General features: G+C 44.9%; 1 protein-coding gene across 8 annotated transcripts in view; it reads left to right on the plus strand.

Annotated features, from left to right (window-relative positions):
• ptprub (protein tyrosine phosphatase receptor type Ub) overlaps positions 1-19,293 on the plus strand; it is a 341,711-nt gene that overhangs the window by 188,383 nt on the left and 134,035 nt on the right. For all 8 annotated transcript variants that reach the window (XM_071384254.1, XM_071384256.1, XM_071384252.1 and 5 more), the window contains exons 6-8: positions 4,343-4,517; positions 14,114-14,407; positions 18,487-18,804. In XM_071384254.1, the coding sequence (XP_071240355.1) occupies positions 4,343-4,517; positions 14,114-14,407; positions 18,487-18,804 (787 nt within the window). The remainder of the gene's footprint in view (positions 1-4,342; positions 4,518-14,113; positions 14,408-18,486; positions 18,805-19,293) is intronic.

The raw sequence follows: 19,293 nt of genomic DNA on the forward strand, positions 1-19,293 counted from the left end.
ACATGCTTGTGTTATTATTCAAATTCAGCAGAGCATTGGGGAGAGTTTTAATGCTACGCTCCAGCCTTGAAGACTCTCCAGCCCAGCACCTTTGAAAATCCAGTTTGCTCATGAAATCACAGTGCTCTGCTTTCTTCACAGCCTTCTTCCTTTATCCAAATAGAGGGCGTTGTTTTTAATACCCTTCTTTCCCACGTGTATGCTTTATTCATGCAAATTCCATCCCTCTGAAGGTCAGGAAGGCCACTGCAGTGTATGTCTGAGTGAATAACATTCATTGGTTTTAAAAACATTACGTATGAAGGCCTGATGGAAGGTTTCAAAGAGCATTGTGATAGTCTTTTGTTTTCCAGGCTGTGTCTCTCACAGCAACTACCAGGCAGCCACACATCCACGACGCTTACCGCCACCACAGTATGTGTTAATTACACCATGCAAACCTCGAGGCGCAATGCACAACACCGTCTTCAACTTCGAGACCTCAAAGTAGCGGAGGCGTCCCTGTCCCTCCTTCAACGTTACAAAACCCTCTAACATCCGAGTGAGAATGATATCAAACAAACCATTTTGTCACATCACAAGGACAAGGACAGACGCCTCCAGTAGGGAGCTGTCATAGCGGCACGAACATTCGCACCAATAACAAAAGTCCTCAAGGCTCTTCGATGCCTGCCTTCCCCAAACAGCATGAGGAGATACATGACTGGGTGTCACGGCTGCCATTTTAGATGAGGTTGCTTCCCCTCCCTGTTGTCTTGTTGTTTTCATTTGATTGTTGCATCTGCTGCGTGTACCAGCTGCGACCCAGTCTCACCATGCCAACTCCTGCCAGACTAAACAGATAATTTGGTCGTTTTCTCAGTAATTCGCTCCAGCCTGATAGTTTACATAATCCGTCTCAGGCTTATTTGATTAACCTGATTTCCCTAATATCCTTTTGTGGAGGGAGAAAAAACTAAATAGATAAAAGAAGTAAGCCAAGGGCAGTAGACACTGAAGTCTATGATTGAGGGTTTGGTTTGTTTTTGGTATGACCACCAGACCAGACTGGTTGACACTGCTTGACCCTAATCAGAGTTTGGGTGTTTGGGTGTTTACTTGTGACAGTTGGGGCTTGTGTGGTCTGTGGCTTTCGAGAGCTTACAAACATACAGACAAGTCCACTGTGGCTTTGGACAGGACAACGACTTACACACATCCAGTCATCCCAAGCAAACAGAGAAGGGGCCTAGCTCATCCCACTTGCTTCCCGGAGGACCCCGGGCCTACGTCTTCTCTGAGACTGATTCTGTTTACTCACCAGTTGTTTTTCAATGAAAAAGAAAGGGAGAGAAGAATGTGTTGATAGGCAAGCCTGCTATTTCCCACACTGAAAAAGGCCTTGGCCTAAACGTTAGACTAATGTTAGGCTCAAGGTGGCCGGTGGTTGAGACTATAGGCTTGAAGGACACTTGTGGTTATAATGGAATAGAACAATGTAAGAAATGCCTTGGCAGGGTTCAGTGGGGTACCTCCTTTCATTCAACAACATCTCTACTGCAGCTTTCTTTCCCAGCACCAGTACTCTCTTTTGTTTTTGTTATTTTCTCTTCTGCGCTCTCTCTCTACCTTTGTCATGCCCACACCTTCTCCGTGGTATATTCTGGCTTTGAAGAGCACTGGTGTCAGAGTAATTGTCTCTGTTTCGTTTCCCTTTGCTCTGTACCAAAACATGAAAGCTTACCCCCTGCTATTCATCTGCAAGACTACACATTAGAGTGACTACATGGTGAAACATTAAGCCCACCAGGCATGCACTTTTAGCTACTCATGTGGATTTAAATGTATTGGCTCCATAGTGTTTTGCAGAACTGTGTGAGTGCTGGGTGGTGATAACACCCTATATTGCTATAGTATGGACACAAAAGAGGACTGACTACCGGCACCTGCGCTGAATTAACTAATGGCCCTCATAACCAACATTGCTCTCATAATCATTATTATCTTGACAAGATTTCATTTGTTTGTATTAAAGGATACCTGATTGTAATTGTACATGTTTAAATCAGAGGGATGTCCCCTGCCATTCAAATTTAAATTTTATGCTGCTGGACAATCATCCTTTTTAATCACTCAACTCAAATGGCCTGGATAGCAATAATTGAAACATATTTAGTTATTATGTTGTTAGCTGAGTGTCATGGGTCCACCAAGGGAACAATAATCTTACTATGCAGACTGCCTAAAATATGGCACTCCATTTAGCTGGTTTAAGAAGATGGAGCATACACAAATATTGTGGATGTTGTTTCAAAGCCTAACACTACGAAATGGACAGTGCTTTTAAGGTGATGATTAATTCAAAACACCCATACGAATATTAGAACTTATTGTGCAGCATTCCACAGGAATGTTGACGCCAATCATGTTGATGCCAATGTTTCCCACAGTTGTGTCAAGTTGGCTGGATGTCCTTTGGGTGGTGGACTATTCTTGATACGCACAGGAAACTATTGAGCTTGAAAGCCCAGCAGCATTGCCGTTCTTGACACAAACCGGTGCGCCTGGCACCTACTACCATACCCGAAGGCACTTAAATCTTTTGTCTTGCACGTTCGTTCACCCTCTGAATAGCACACATACACAATCCATGTCTCAAATGTCTCAAGGCTTAAAAATCTTTCTTTAACCTGTCTCCTCCCCTTCATCTATACTGATTTGAATTGGATTTAACAGGTGACATCTATAAGGGATCATATATTTCACCTGGATTCACCTGGTCAGTATATGTCATGGAACGATCAAGGTTTTATACACTTCGTGTATGAGCCCAATCCCCCCCCCCCAAAAAAGCCTGAATTAAAATAATGATTGCGCCATTATACAATACATAGCCTAATAGCCAACTGCATATTACGCACGGCAGAAAGGTATCTCTATTTGAGTGCAAGTGCTCTACTATACTACCGGAGTAGTAACTTACCCAGGCATGAACTGTGGCAACGCGCCTCCATTCTCTATTTGAGTGCATACGGATGACATGTATTTTTACTCCTGGCCCTGTTCCTGCCTCTTTGATAATGAGCCATTTTAAATTGAAACAAATGTTTGTGTGTTCACACTCTCCACAGCCAATGTGAGTAAGACCTTTAAACAGGTCAACATTCACAAGGCCGCTGGGCCAGACGGATTAGCAGGATGTGTTAGCAAAGACAAGATTAAATTGAGAATAGTCTGATGGGTGAAAATATGATCACTTGATGAGAGAACAGCGTGCACAATAGGCAAGGAACAGATCACAATAGCCTATAGTCGCATCATGCAGCCCATACACTGTATGTTTTGATTTCTAAGACATTGTAAGGTTTGTATCATTCGCAACTAAAGTTGCCAAATAAGTCTAGCATATAGAACCTGGTTCAAATGATCACTTTTACGCTCAATATAGCCACTTCATATGCGCACTCGCTCCGGAATGGGAATTATATCCTTCTTACTAGAAAATCATATCATATAAAATAATGAAACAGGACTATTTTGTCTCCTAAATGAACTAGCCTACTGCCTATGGCATGGTGCAAAAATATATTTTCTTCATATCATAAGGTTTCTTTAGAGCTGCCTAAAATTAATGGATTTATTGTGATAGTGTATATTTAATGGATTTATTAGGCTTTTTAAAATGTAGATGTTCCAAAGGCGCACATCAGTGGCTTGTAGGCTGCTTGTATGCTGCTTGTATGCTGCTTGTATGCTGCTTGTATGCTGCTTGTATGCATAGAGGCCTTGAGATGCAGTTATTTACATGAAAGTAACTGGCTGACAAAATGTTATGACTGCTACAGCACTACCCTTGCACTGCAAAGGCCGCGGCTTTTGTGGAGCAATAGGAAACGATGGTTCGTGGGAGGCAGTTGTTAATGTGTTCAGAGGGTTCCTGGTAAAAGCCCAGGTTGAGGGACGGAAGCAATACTCTTACATTGGATCACTCAGTTGGGCTCTGCACAGCTGCTGGGGTTGCTGTTGGAGAAGGTTGTCAAAGGGGGGTGAGTGTAACCGGTGTGAAATGGCTAGTCAGTTAGCGGTGCGTGCTAGTAGTGTTTCAATTGGTGACATCACTCGCTCTGAGACCTTGAAGTAGTTGTTTCCTTTGCTCTGCAAAGGCTGTGGCTTTTGTGGAGCGATATGTAACGATGCTTCATGGGAAGCAATTGTTGATGTGATTCAAGCCCAGGTTGGGGCAAGCCGGGAAATGGCAGTAATACTGTTACATTTGCAGCTGTGTGTCTTTGTGCAAGAATGTGTTTGTGAGTGTGCTTGTTTATATCTGACCCATTCTGTTTTTTCTGTCCCCTCTCTCCAGAGGCACAGTGGGGACGTGATATCTACAGCCTTGGTCAAGCACCTGAGTCACCGGCGCTTTGTGGCATCATTCCAGGTGGACAGTGTACAGCGCAACGACCAGGACCTGTACCGATGTGTCACCCAGTCCGCCAGGGGCTCTGGGGTCTCCAACTTCGCTGAGCTCATCGTCAAAGGTAAGTACGCTCGCCATCAGTCATTGGGGGCGAGGCTAGGATCTCACCATATCCTGTACTGTAGGTCTATGAACAAAGGGTGAACTGAATAAAACTGATTTAGTTATGTTACTTTGTGTTAGCAAAAGTAGTAAATGTTGTAAATGAACATTTACATAATCTGTCATCAATGTACACATCCCACACACTTGTCAGCTGTGGCATAATTAAATCAACACATTGAAGTGCTTGATTGATATTATCATATAGACCAGGTATTCCCAAACTGGGGTATGTGCAATGTGGTCGGGGGTACGCCAAATAAAAATGTGATTCACATAGAATTATAATAATTTTGTTGTTGTAAATATCTTCACATTTTAAAACAGTCCATTTATATTTTCCAACGGGCTATACATTTTGATGAGTTTTTTTTCTCGCCTGAGTAGCCTCGTTTCACTGCCAAAAATAAAGTGAAACCATCTAGTGTTCAGCGAAGTAACAACACAATGTCAAATACAGGTAGCCCAGTCAAATAAGTAACATCCAATCACATTAACCGTTACTCTCTCGCGGGAATTCCATTAACAGGCCAAATGTAGCTGCTGCTCATTCCATTTGCTAAAAAAAACGGATAACTGGTTAAAAAAGTAAGGTCTGCGTCCATAGAGACACATACCAGCAGTACTACACCTGCACCTGTCGACGACACAAGTTGTTCTGCTTCCATGAGCACATCCAATGCTAGCATCAGTAATTCTACATTTATTGTTTGCCCAGCTAGCATGGACACTGACATTTGTGAATCTGATGCAGCCGAAGAGCTACTGCCCCCTAACCCGGGAAAGCATCAAACAACAGACCGGGACGTTGGACCATCGAAGAGGTGTAAATATGATGAGAACTACATTGATTTGGGGTTCACTTATATTGGGAGCAGTGCCTTTCCTCAGCCACAGTGTGTTATATGTGCAAAAGTATTATCTCACAACTCGATTAAACTCTTGCGCAGACATTTAGAAACAAAACATGCCAATTAGAAAAATAAGCCACAGGAGTTTTTTGAGTGAGAATTAAGATGACTTTCGAGTAGTAAGACATGTAAAAAGCAACAGATACCATTAATTAGAAGGGGCTAGAAGTGTCTTATGTGGTGAGCTACTGAGTGGCTAGGACAGGCAAGCCCCATGCTATTGTGGAGGACTTAATTCTTCTTGCTGCCGTGGATATGGCTGGGACAATGCTGTGGGAAAAGGCCAAGAAAACTATACAGACAATGCCTTCATCAAACAACACTGTTTCACGACACTCATCAGTGACATGGTAGCCAGTGAATTTTATGCGTTACAGCTGGATGAGTCAACAGACGTGGCAGGCCTGGCACAGCTCCTGACAAATGTCCGTTGCGTTTATGGGGGTTCAATTAAGGAAGATATCCTCTTCTGCAAACCAGGACAACAGGAGAGGCTATTTTTAAAGTACTGGACAGCTTTGTGACATCAACTGGACTTTGGTGGTCAAGAGGTGTTGGTATCTGTACTGTTGGCACAAAAGCCATGACAGGGAGACATAGTGGATTGGTAACGCGTGTGCAAGCAGTTGCCCCCGATGCCACTTGGGTACACTGCAGTATCAACTGAGAGGCTCTTGCTGCAAAGGGAATGCCTGACAGCTATAAAGACGTTTTAAACACTACAGTGAAAATGGTTAACTTTGTTAAAGCAACGTGAAGATGGCGCCGGAGGGTAGGGCTGCTGTCTTATCGGTTCTTAACCACCCATGCTATTTTTTATTTTTTTTTGCATTGTTCATAACTTGTTTTGTACATAATGTTGCTGCTACCGTTTCTTATGACCAAAAAGAGCTGCTGGACATTTCAACTCAGATTTTTCACCTCAAATTGGACGAGCAGTTTTTCTTCAATGAGTCGGACGGGAGGGATATACTACGGACACCTGACCAGGCCCAGATCCCTGTGATTCGCTGGAAAGGGAAAATCCTCACAAGGCATCCTCACAAGGATGCCTTGTGAGGATGAGGCGACAAGTGGCTAATCTGCCCTTGCCTTCCGTTCTGCTAGCTAACGTTCAATCGCTGGAAAATAAATGGGACGAACTGAAAGCACGTATATCCTACCAACGGGTCATAAAAAATTGTAATATCTTATATTTCACCGAGTCGTGGCTGAACGACGACATTAAGAACATACAGCTGGCAGGTTACACACTCAGAACTTACACACAGAACAGCAGCCTCTGGTAATACACCAGGCGGGGGCCTATGCATATTTGTAAACAATAGCTGCTGCACGATATCTAAGGAAGTCTCAGGGTTTTGCTCGCCGGAGGTAGAGCACTATCTACCTAGATAGTTTTCATCAGTGTTTTTCGTAGCTGTCTACATACCACCACAGACAGATGCTGGCACTAAAATCACACACAATGAGCTGTATTCTGTCATAAGCAAACAGGAAAATGCTCATCCACAGGCGGTGCTCCTATTGGCCGGGGACTTTAATGCAGGGAAACTTAAATCCATTTTACCTAATTTCTATCAGCATGTTAAATGTGCAACCAGAGGGGAAAAAATGCAACACCACCTTTACTTCACACACAGAGATGCGTACAAAGCTCTCCCTCGCCCTCAATTTGGCAAATCTGACCATAACTCTATCCTCCTGATTCCTGCTTACAAGCAAAAATTAAAGCAGGAAGCACCAGTGACTCGGTCTTTTAAAAAGTGATCAGATGAAGCAGATGCTAAGCTACAAAAATGTTTTGCAAGCACAGACTGGAATATGTTCCGGGATTCTTCCAATGGCATTGAGGAGTACACCACATCAGTCACTGGCTTTATCAATAAGTGCATCGAGGAAGTCGTCCCCACAGTGACTGTACATACATACTCCAACCAGAAGCCATGGATTACAGGCAACATTCACACTGAGATGTGTACCCCGAGCATGCGCTGACCAACTGGCAAATGTCTTCACTGACATTTTCAACCTCTCCCTGTCTGAGTCTGTAATACCAACATTTTTCAAGCAGACCACCATAGTCCCTGTGCCCAAGAACACTAAGGTAACCTACATAAATGACTACCGGCCCTTAGCACTCACGTCTGTAGCCATGAAATGCTTTGAAAGGCTGGTCATGGCTCACATCAACACCATTATCCCAGAAACCCTAGACCCACTCGAATTTGCATACCGCCCCAACAGATCCACAGATGATGCACTCTATTGCACTCCACCCTGCCCTTTCCCACCTGGACAAAAGGAACACCTGGTAAAGGTAGGTAACAACACATACACCACGCTGATCCTCAACAGGGGTGCCCCTCAGGGGTGCGTGCTCAGTTCCATCCTGTACTCCCTGGTTCACTCATGACCGCACGGCCAGGCATGACTCCAACACCATCATTAAGCTTGCTGATGGCAAAACAGTAATAGGCCTGATCACGACAACGATGAGACAGCCTATTGGGAGGAGGCCAGAGACCTGACCGTGTGGTGCAAGGACAACAACCTCTCCCTTAACGTGATGAAGACTAAGGAGATGATTGTGGACTACAGGAAAAGGAGGACCGAGCACGCCTCTGTTCTCATCGACGGGACTGTAGTGGAGCAGGTTGAGAGCTTCAAGTTCCTTGGCGTCCACATCACCAACAAACGAACATGGTCCAAGCAATCCAAGACAGTCGTGAAGAGGGCACGACAAAACCTATTCTCCCTCAGGAGACTGAAAAGATTTGGCATGGGTCCTCAGATCCTCAAAAGGTTTTACAGCTGCACCATCGAGAGCATCCTGACTGGTTGATTCACTGCTGGTATGGCAACTGCTCGGCCTCGGACCGCAAGGCACTACAGATGGTAGTGCGTACGGCCCAGTACATCATCGGGGCCAAGCTTCCTGCCATCCAGGACCTCTATACCAGGCGGTGTCAGAGGAAGGCCCATAAAATTGTCAAAGACTCCAGCCACCCTAGTCATAGACTGTTTTCTCTGCTACCGCACGGCAAGCGGTACCAGAGCACCAAGTCTAGGTCCAAGAGGCTTCTAAACAGCTATTACCTCCAAGCCATAAGACTCCTGAACAGCTAATCAAATGGCTACCCAGACTATTTGCATTGCCCCCCCTTTTTACATTGCTGCTACTCTCTGTTATTACCAATGCATAGCCACTTTAATAACTCTACCTACATTTACATAATTACCTTTATTACCTCGACACCGGTGCCCCCCGCATATTGACTCTGTACCGGTACCCCCTGTATATAGCCCCACTATTGTTATTTACTACTGATCTTTAATGATTTGTTATTCTTATCTCTTACTTTTTTAGGGATTTTCTTAAACTGCATTCTTGGTTAAGGTCTTGTAAGTAAGCATTTCACTGTAAGGTCTGTTGTATTCGGCGCATGTGACAAATACAATTTGATTTGATTTGATTTTCAACCTGTTTATTTTCTGCACTATACAATGATATGGGCAGCAACCATGTTACGCTATTACAACATACAGAAGTACGCTGGTTATCAAGGGGCAAAGTATTGACACATTTTTTTGAAGAGACGAGCTTAAAGTTTTCTTTACTGACCATAATTTTCACTTGTCTGACCGCTTGCATGATGACGAGTTTCTCACACGACTGGCCTATATGGGTGATGTTTTTTCTCGCCTGAATGATCTGAATCTAGGATGACAGGGACTCTCCGCAACTATATTCAATGTGCGGGACATAATTGAGGCTATGATGAATAAGTTGGAGCTCTTCTCTGTCTCTGCATTAACAAGGACAACACACAGGTCTTTCCATCATTGTATGATTTTTGTGTGCAAATGAACTGAAGCTTACGGACAATGGAAAATGTGATATAGCGAGTGAGTTGGGTGCGCTATTACGCAGGTACTTTACCGAAACGGATGACACAAACAACTGGATTCGTTATCCCTTTCATGCCCTGCCTCAGGTCCACTTACCGATATCTGAACAAGAGAGCCTCATCGAAATTGCAACTGTCGGTTCTGAGAAGATTGAATTTAATCAGAAGCCACTGCCAGATTTCTGGATTGGGCTGCGCACAGCGTGTCTTGCCTTGGCAAATCGCGCTGTTAAGACACTGATGCCCTTTGCAACCACGCACCTATGTGAGAGTGGATTCCCGGCCCTCACTAGCATGAAAACTAAATACAGGCACAGACTGTGTGTGGAAAATGATTTAAGACTGAAACTCTCTCCAATATAACCCAACATTGCAGAGTTGTTTGCTTCCTTTCAAGCACACCCTTCTCATTAACCTGTGGTGAGTTATTCACCATTTTTAATGAACAAATAAGGTTTTATATGTAAGATAGTAAAAAAAATAGCAAAATGATTGACTATTTTTATTATATTATTATTTGTACCCTGGTCCTATAAGAGCTCTTTGTCACTTCCCACGAGCCGGTAGGTGACAAAAACTCACACTCATTCTTATGTTTAATAAATGTATCGTATAGTGTGTGTGCCAGGCTTACAGTGATGGCAAAAAACAACATTTGAGAGTGCACTGACCCTGGTGCTAGAAGGGGGTAAGCAGCTGGAGGTTGAATGTTTGAAGGGGTACGGGACCATACAAAGTTTGGGAACCACTGATATAGACTATGATGCATGCGCTATCGTAAGCAATGCACATCCTTCAAATACAATAATTGTAACTCCAAATATGTATATGGACACTATAAATAAAAACAAAATATGTTTTATTGTCACATACAATAAAACAGTTAAGTGCCTTGCTCAAGGACACATCGACAGACTTTTTACCATAAGTATTCAAACCAGCAACCATTTGGTTACTGCCCCAACCACTAAATACCTGCTGCCTATAGCACTCCATTCAATTAATAAATATGTCTGTGTTAATATCTTGGGACTGTCACCAAGGGGTGAATCATGTGTTTGTTTTAATTGACTGTGTTTTGAATCTTAATGTGTATTTCATGGAAAGGGAAAGGGGGATGCCTGCCTTCAACTGAAATGTGTCTTCCTCATTTAACTCAACCCCTCTGAATCAGCAGGTCTGGGACAGGTAGCACGTCCGGTGAACAGGTCAGGGTTCCATAGCCGCAGGCAGAACAGTTGAAACTGGAGCAGCAGCACAGCCAGGTGGACTGGGGACACCAAGGAGTCATCAGGCTAGGTAGTCCTGAGGCATGGTCCTCCGAGAGAGAGAAAGAAAGAAAGAGAGAGAGAAAAAGAAAGAGAAAAAGGGAGAAAGAGAGAGATAATTAGAGAGAGCATACTTAAATTCACACAGGACACCGGATAAGACAGAAGAAATACTCCAGATATAACAGCCTGACTTTAGCCCCCCGACACATAAACTACTGCAGCATAAATACTGGGGGCTGAGACAGGAGGGGTCGGGAGACACTGTGGCCCCATCCGACGATACCCCCGGACAGGGCCAAACAGGCAGGATATAACCCCACCCACTTTGCCAAAGCACAGCCCCCACACCACTAGAGGGATACCTTCAACCACCAACTTACCATCCTGAGACAAGGCCGACTATAGCCCACAAAGATATCCGCCACGGCACAACCGAAGGGGGGCGCCAACCCGGACAGGAAGATCACGTCAGTGACTCAACCCACTCAAGTGATGCACCCCTCCTAGGGACGGCATGGAAGAGCAACAGTAAGCCAGTGACTCAGCCCCTGTAATAGGGTTAGAGGCAGAGAATCCCAGTGGAGAGAGGGGAACCGGCCAGGCAGAGACAGCAAGGACGGTTCGTTGCTCCAGTGCCTTTCCGTTCACCTTCACACTCCTGGGCCAGACTACACTCAACCATAGAACCTACTGAAGAGATGAGTCTTCTACAAAGACTTAAAGGTTGAGACCGAGTCTGCGTCTCTCACATGGGAAGGCAGACCATTCCATAAAAATGGAGCTCTATAGAAGAAAGCCCTGCCTCCAGCTGTTTGCTTAGAAATTCTAGGGACAATAAGGAGGCCTGCGTCTTGTGACCGTAGTGTACGTGTAGGTATGTACGGCAGGACCAAATCGGAAAGATAGGTAGGAGCAAGCCCATGTAATGCTTTGTAGGATAGCAGTAAAACCTTGAAATCAGTCCTTGCCTTAACAGGAAGCCAGTGTAGAGAGGCTAGCACTGGAGTAATATGATCACATTTTTTGGTTCTAGTCAAGATTCTAGCAGCCGTCTTTAGCTGCCTTGTTCAGGGGCAGAACGACAGGATTTTACATTGTCAGCTCGGGGATTCGATCCAGCAACCTTTCGGTTACTGGCCCAACACTCTAACCACTAGGCTAACTGCCACCATGTGTATATTGTCTATATTTATGTTTGCCTGATGTACTGTATGTGCTTGTTTTTGTATTGTGCAGGGCTCATTTGTAAAAGTGACTTTATGACTTCCCTGTTGAAATAAAGGTAAATAATAATAATACTGTTCCAGGCTGATCAGTAGAGCAGTGTTGGAGAGCTGATCTATTGGACTCCAATGTTGATCCAATATCTCTGCCCCTTCATATCATGCTATCAGATGGCCCAACCTCAGTCCCATTACTCACTCTAACCCTAGAGCCTGACACTGCTCTGACAGCTCTTTGATGACACGGCTCAATAGGAGGGTTTGATGCCACGCCAGGCCACAATCCCTAAACCAAAGGAATGAGATGGAGAGGGAAATAAGGACATGGAGAAGTCCTATTCTTCTCGTCTCCTCTAGTGCTTTGTATCCTTTGCATCAGCACTTCTTGAAACAGGCCTTGAAAGAAGGGAGAGGTGGTAGAGGGAGGGAGAGAGAGAGTAAGAAAAAAGAGAGGAGGGGGAGAGAGAATAAGTAACGGGGGGTTTGTGAAGTAGCACCAATCTAATCAATTGATAGTAGCACGGATTACGTTGAGTTTAGTGATACGGACCGTTTGGTGGATGACAGCACAGCCCCTAGCCAGACCAGCACAGAGCTCACACGGTGTCTGCCAGTAAGCAACAGCCTCAATCAATTCACAGACAGACGGCCATACAATCTCCAAGTAATGTGCTCAGCTCCATAGAAAACTGTACAAAGAATTCTCAGCTCTAGAATTGTTAGTAGCATTATAGTAGTGACATGGTTGTTGCCGAAGCTTTTTTAAATTCAGAATATGTGGGTTATTTTTGGCATGGTGTGTTCTGTCCTGACTCCTGAGAACTGATGCATAGCCGTTCTGCAACAGGGCCATAACTCATACTCTGTGTTGTATTTCACAGGGACTGCAGTGCGTGCCCCTTAACAAGGCTTTTATAAACAGCCCTCCCCCACTGCCCCCGCTAACGAGAGGGTAATCAGCCTTTTAATTAGCTTGATCAACTAATTTCAGATCCCACAAGTGCTCCCCATTTGGCCCATAGATTGCATGCACAAAGTAATCATGTAAATTGCAAAGAGGCCCATGGAGGACAGTGTTGAGTCCCTGCAAAGTAGAACACATTTTGTGGTGTTTCACCCCTGAGGTTTTTAGGCTAAGATTTATCATATCAGTTGTCATGTTTCGATGAAAAAATCATTTTCAGGGATCTCGAAAAAATAATAATAATTGAGCAAATACATAAGTAAATAAAAAGCTATATTAACAAACCTCCAGCTGATACAGTCAGCTGGGTTTGTGTTCCTAAATACAAAATGGTGCTGAAAACAGAAATGCAACATTAATGAATAATGCCACTTATAGAATCCTTGGGAAAGTACAGTACGGGAGTATTGTTGATGTGAGATGAGGTGAAATTACATCAATATATAGTGTCTCCCTGTGCTTCCAGAGGCTTGTGAGGCTTGCATGATTGCCTGCAGTGTGTACGTGCTCCATGGAAGTGTCCATGGGATGAGGCAGGAATAGAGACGAGAGCCCTCTGAGAGGACAGTCATAATAGACACCGGCACCTCTGCAGGAATCAGGGATTAGTCACAGCCACAGATCTAACTCTGATCTTTCTGTCGCTCTTAGTCCTAATTTTTCTGCATTCCCTTCTTCCCCTCACACAGTCACATTTCTGTGTAATTGCTCAGTGGCTCCGAGAGTCTGCTGTAAGTGACATTTGGACGGTGGCCTCTGAAATTAATCCTGCTTTGGCAACTTGCCCTCGAAATGATGTTGGGTGTCTTCTTTCATCATGGTGACTTCCTCTGTGAAACTCTTGCATTAATTATGGTGCCAGCGGGAGGCACACATCGCTCAATTAAGAGAGCTTGTGTTCTGAGATCATACACATTCCTCAGACCATATGTACAGCAGTTTTTTTTTCACTCACGGTTATCTGCTATGTTCATGTATGGCTCGTTAATGCGCTATTAATAGGTGTGTCCAATCTGCTATTTGAACCCTTGATCTGTGGGGGGCTCAAACAAACCTGAAGGTTGTAGATGGAGTGAAAGTATGAAAAGCTGATAAGCATGCTGTAATAAGACTGATTTGCAATAGTACATAGTACTTTTAAGGACAGTGGAATGCAGTTCAACCGCTTCTGACCAAGATAGTCCTCAAATGTCACATGAATACAGCTACAGTGTATAGAAGCAAAAATAACATTTAAATAACCTCACAGCCTCCTACCCTGTCTTCTTCCTACAGTTCCCCCCTCCCCTATCGCGCCCCCACAGCTGCTGCGAGCGGGCTCCACATATCTGATCATCCAGCTCAACACCAACTCCATCCTGGGAGATGGCCCTATCATCAGGAAGGAGATTGAGTACCGGGCTAGCCAATCACCTTGGTCCGAGGTCCATGGGGTCAACATGGTCACCTACAAGCTGTGGCACCTGGACCCAGACACGGAGTATCACATAAGTGTGTTGCTGACCCGGCCCGGAGAGGGCGGCACCGGACCACCCGGACCACCCCTCATCAGCAGGACTAAGTGTGCAGGTGAGGATCTGGGCGGTGTGACAAGGTCTAGATATTCTTGTACAGTATGTGACATTGTCATAGTTGTCAGTGTTTGGTAACACAGACTATTTTGGTAATACATGTTATTAACCACTTGCAAATCCTTAAATGATTTGCAATTTTTATTGTAAGATCATTCTAGTTTTCTTGGTCTGACTGATATGTTTCTAGTCTTGATAAATAGAGGGAAGTGTATCATTCTACAAGCAGTTTGCTTCGTCTGTGGATTTTACCTACGAAACCTCAGAAACGCTCATATTTTTGGTCATTTTAGAGAGGATATTTCCTCAGACTTTATTTAATCTCAGAGTAATTGCTTCATTATATAATTGAATTTGAAAAGTGGAATGGCAGACCATCGACTGTGGTGATAATGTGGCCAAATTGTATTCCAGACTGAAACCCTTGATTGAGAGGTGGTCTTTGTAAAAATATTTTTTTTTGCTGGAAGAAAACAACACACACACACACACACACACACACACACACACACACACACACACACACACACACACACACACACACACACACACACACACACACACACACACACACACACACACACACACACACACACACACACACACACACACACACACACGCGCACACACATGCACACACACACTCAACCACAAAATCCATGCCTATTTCCTGTGGCCATTTGTCCCATGTCTTCCACAGTCATCAGTCTTTAATATGCCCAGCGATCTCTTCCCACCACAAACCATCTCTCACCCCCCCTCCCTGTTCCACCAACCACAGCCTCCATGTCCTGTCTGATGACACATTAAGCACACTCCCTTTTCCCAATAGCCGCAGACACCACCCATTCATCAGTAAAATAGAGAGCCCAGAGCCAGCTCTCGCTCAAAAACACAGGGGGAAAAAATGAGATGAAGTAGAGAAAGGATACACAAGGAAAAAAATTATAATATTTTGAAAGAGATAGACAGGGAAAGAGGAGAGGGAATTTTATAGTTGTGAAGTGAGAGAGGATGCACACACTGTTCTAATGTAAATGTATTTTAGTGGCACCATTGTATCCTGTCTGTCATGTTCTTTTCCTCCAGATCATTTTCATACCAATGGTGACTCCAAATACCTGTCTCAGATATCAAAGCCTGACTTCTTGCCCTGTAATTTCCCCAGCTGTTGTTTTCACAACACAAGGTTTAGGTTGTTGTGTCTACTTGTTTGTTCTGTTGGTGGCCTGATCCTGATTCCCACACCTTCGCATACTCCTCTCCATCACCTCGTTCACCCTCCAGGAGTCTCTAATCACCACCTGGACACCCTTGAGTTCCACTGACCCTACCCCCAGACCATCTGGTCCAGAACCCACACTGACCCCACACTTCATCATTGCATTATGATCCTCCTCACCTTTGTTGGGCTGCTTAGGTCTAAGCATGAGGAAATATATGGTCATGTCAGAGTGGGGATCTCTGGGAGTGTGCTAGTTACCAGAGTGAACAGACGGGATGCTTGGACCCTCTTCGTGTTCTTATGACTAAAGTTAATTTATTCTCCAAAAAACAGTGTTGCCATGGACTGGGTATATTCTGCTTGTTCCATGGGAACAACGCCTCTCTTCCTGGCTTGCTCTGACCTATATAGTGGAGCCCGGGCGTCCTCCTGTGAGTGCTGTAAAACTAATGGCCGTGAATGTGAACATGGTCTCCGCCCGCCTCTGATGGCCAGCCAGGTGTGCTTGATGAGCCATCACTGTGATTATCAGCAGGGCTGCATTATCGTAGCTCAAAGCCCCTCAAGTAAATCACAGAGGAGACAAGTTATTTCCAACCTCTTTAATAGGCTTCCACCTGCTTCTGGGTCACTGAGCCTTCTGGAGAGCCCCCTGCCACCAAACCTCTCTGCTGAGCGAGGGGCTTCATACCGGTGCCTGACTAAAATTAGGAACATTGAACCACAGTGTGCTCATCTCTTTCACGGCTCGTCTTCCTCGTCCATCATGGCAGGCCTCTCTGTCAGTGACTGCATTCCTGCTTCATTCCCCCTTCATCTCCCATCTCCCCTGTGGTTAAGTCTCCACAGACTCCCTCCACAGCTCAGCACCAACCCAGGCCAAGGACAACCCTGTCCACAGGTAATCCCATGAATCAGTATTAGTGGGGGTAATAAACCAGAAGCTCTTCCTTTCCTCTCACTTCTATACCGTGAAGAACAAGCATGCCACTCTGGGCTCTGGGCCCTGTTGGGGATGCTGCAACCCCTCTCCGAAGGCTGACGGGGAGTGTGTGCCGCACACATTCGAACGTGGCATGCAGACAAATAGACTAGGGGAATGGGAAGGGTGTTGGCACAAAAGTCAAATTTGATGAAAATCCACAATGGCCACACTGTGGCCTCTTCGGTGGTTTTGTCATCAGCTCATCAGTTTAAAGCCTCTCTTTATTTAGCTGTGAGACTGTGCAGACTATCAATTACGCCATAAAGACAATCCTCAATCAAATTGAACAATTGTTCTAGAATTTCCTGCCGCGTCTAATGTGCCACTACTTTATCACCCTGCCCACATATTTATCTGCTGTCACAAACTGATGTTCAGAACAAAGCAGTGGTCATGTTTCCTTCTAGACCAAGATGCCAGAAAACAAATTAGGAAGGTAAAGAGGTGACTGTGGAGGGGCTTAAGTATAGATTGCCAGTGTCATGAAATTCTGCTTCAGTGAGAAAGATGATGAATAGAAAGGGATAAATGGATACACTTCGGGGAGAGATATAATGAATAGAAAGGGATGAAGAGAAACATATCCACGAGGAAGAGATAGCCTTTTGAGTGGTGCGTTAGGGTGTGTGTGTGTGTGTGCATGTGCCTTGTTGTGCTCGTATGTTTCCTTGCATATTCAGAGAGAGCACCTTTCAAATCCATCTCCTTTGATTACTCCCATTCTTCCTTTAAGCTTCCCCTCGCTCATCGATGCATTAGCTCCATTGTTTTAGTCCTCAGCACAAATAGCTGCAGTGAGAGAAGAATCCCTTTGAGTGTTATAGTCAGTGCAGGAATGAAGACGTTGGCTGATATAACCTTACTCTTCTCACTGCTGAGCCCTCCGCTCCATATCTCCTCTGTCACTCTCAATCTTACTCTCCTCTGCCATTAGTCACGAATCCCTATTAAAAGAACAAAGCAATACAATACATTATGTGGAATATTGTTTGACAAAAAGGCATCGATTGTGTTAATAATGGGCTGTGACAAATGCCTCCATTGGTAATGAGATTGTCCTTGGCTTACCCCTGTAGCCTGTATCTCTTACTGCAACACTGACTGGCTTGTGCCTGAAGGCACAGAGGCTTCTCAGTATCTCTGTATCTCTCTATCTGTCTATGCCGAGGGAGGAGTAGAAAGACAAGGCTGTAGTTCTCTCTGCTTGAATCAAAGGAAACAGGGTTGACCCCAAACCCAGCAGTGACCAGAAGTAACTGGGTGACTGCTAAAAACAAACAGCCTGTCAAAATGACCCAGCAATAAAAATATACTGGCGGAATTGAATGCCCTTGGACAGCGCTCTTATTTATGGTTCTGAATTTGGCCTCTTGGCATGGAACTATAGCGGACACTCAATTTGCTAGTTGACACGTAGGCGGGGACTGGCGGGGGTGTGACAGAGACCCGCAGCATGTCCCATTAATTAGCGTAATTGGCACGAGTCCGTGCATGGCTGGCGGGGGACGTGAGTGTGCCGCGCCCACAGTTTCTCTCTGGCAGGAAAACTGTTGACCTCTATGATGGGAGATGGTAGCGCCACCTAGCTTGGATCAACAGCTTCCAACACATCGGCGTGACCGAGAGAACGTTGTCAGAACTTGTCACACATGGGAACATCAGGGCTATTACTAAAGGATTTTATTAAAACTTAAAGATTTTGTCATTTACACTGTGTTTAAACAGTTTTTATTTCAGCTTTATTTAACCAGGTTAGACTCTTGAGATAAAAATATGTTTTTCAAAAGAAGACCTGGGCCTAGTTGATAACATTGCCTTCTCTCTCTCTTCCTTTCCCTCCCTTCCTCCCGCCTTCCCTCTCTGTTAGAACCAACACGGGCCTTGCGAGGTCTCACAGCCTCAGAGATCCAGTCCAGGCAACTGACCCTGCAGTGGGAGACGCTGGCCTACAACTTGACCCGCTGCCACACCTACTCTGTGTCCCTGTGCTACCGCTATGCCACCGCAGGGGGCGGCGGCGGGCACAACACTACTGTGCGCGAGTGCCTGGCGGTGGAGCACAATGCCTCACGCTTCACCCTGCGCGACCTGCCGGCCTACCACTCCATCCGGGTCCGTCTGGCGCTTGCCAACCCCGAGGGCAAGAAGGAGGGTCGGGAGTTCACCTTCCAGACTGAAGAGGACAGTAAGTGATGAGAGAATGTTGGAGACGTATACTGTACGTAGGAGCTAATACAGGGTACATATTCATAGAAACCGTAATAACATGGGAGAATGTTTGAGACATAAAAAGGAACTGATACATACAGGGCACAGAAAGTAGAATGATAGGAACCATCTTGTGTTAGAGTGCCCTAATGCGAAAATAGTATTTTTCAGTGGTGCAATACTCCAGTCTTGTCAGGCCACGGTTCAGGTTGTTGGTTACTATTCCCAAAAATGTGTGGAGTCTGCTGAACACTGCTGGTACATTATATCAGTGCTTTGAGATGTACCTGATAGCCTGGCAAGGTCTGTTGGTTGCCATCCAACCTCCTCACATGGTTGTCTACCTTCTCAATCCCTGCTTCCCAGAGGTCTGTAAGAAACACTTGAATGTTTTAGTGACATACTGTTCATGGATCACTTTGGTGTCTGTCTGTTTAGGTAGTGGTGAAACTTCTGTGAGACCAAA

Source organism: Salvelinus alpinus, chromosome 35 (assembly GCF_045679555.1).
Source record: "Salvelinus alpinus chromosome 35, SLU_Salpinus.1, whole genome shotgun sequence".
In the NCBI taxonomy this organism is placed as follows: domain Eukaryota; kingdom Metazoa; phylum Chordata; class Actinopteri; order Salmoniformes; family Salmonidae; genus Salvelinus; species Salvelinus alpinus.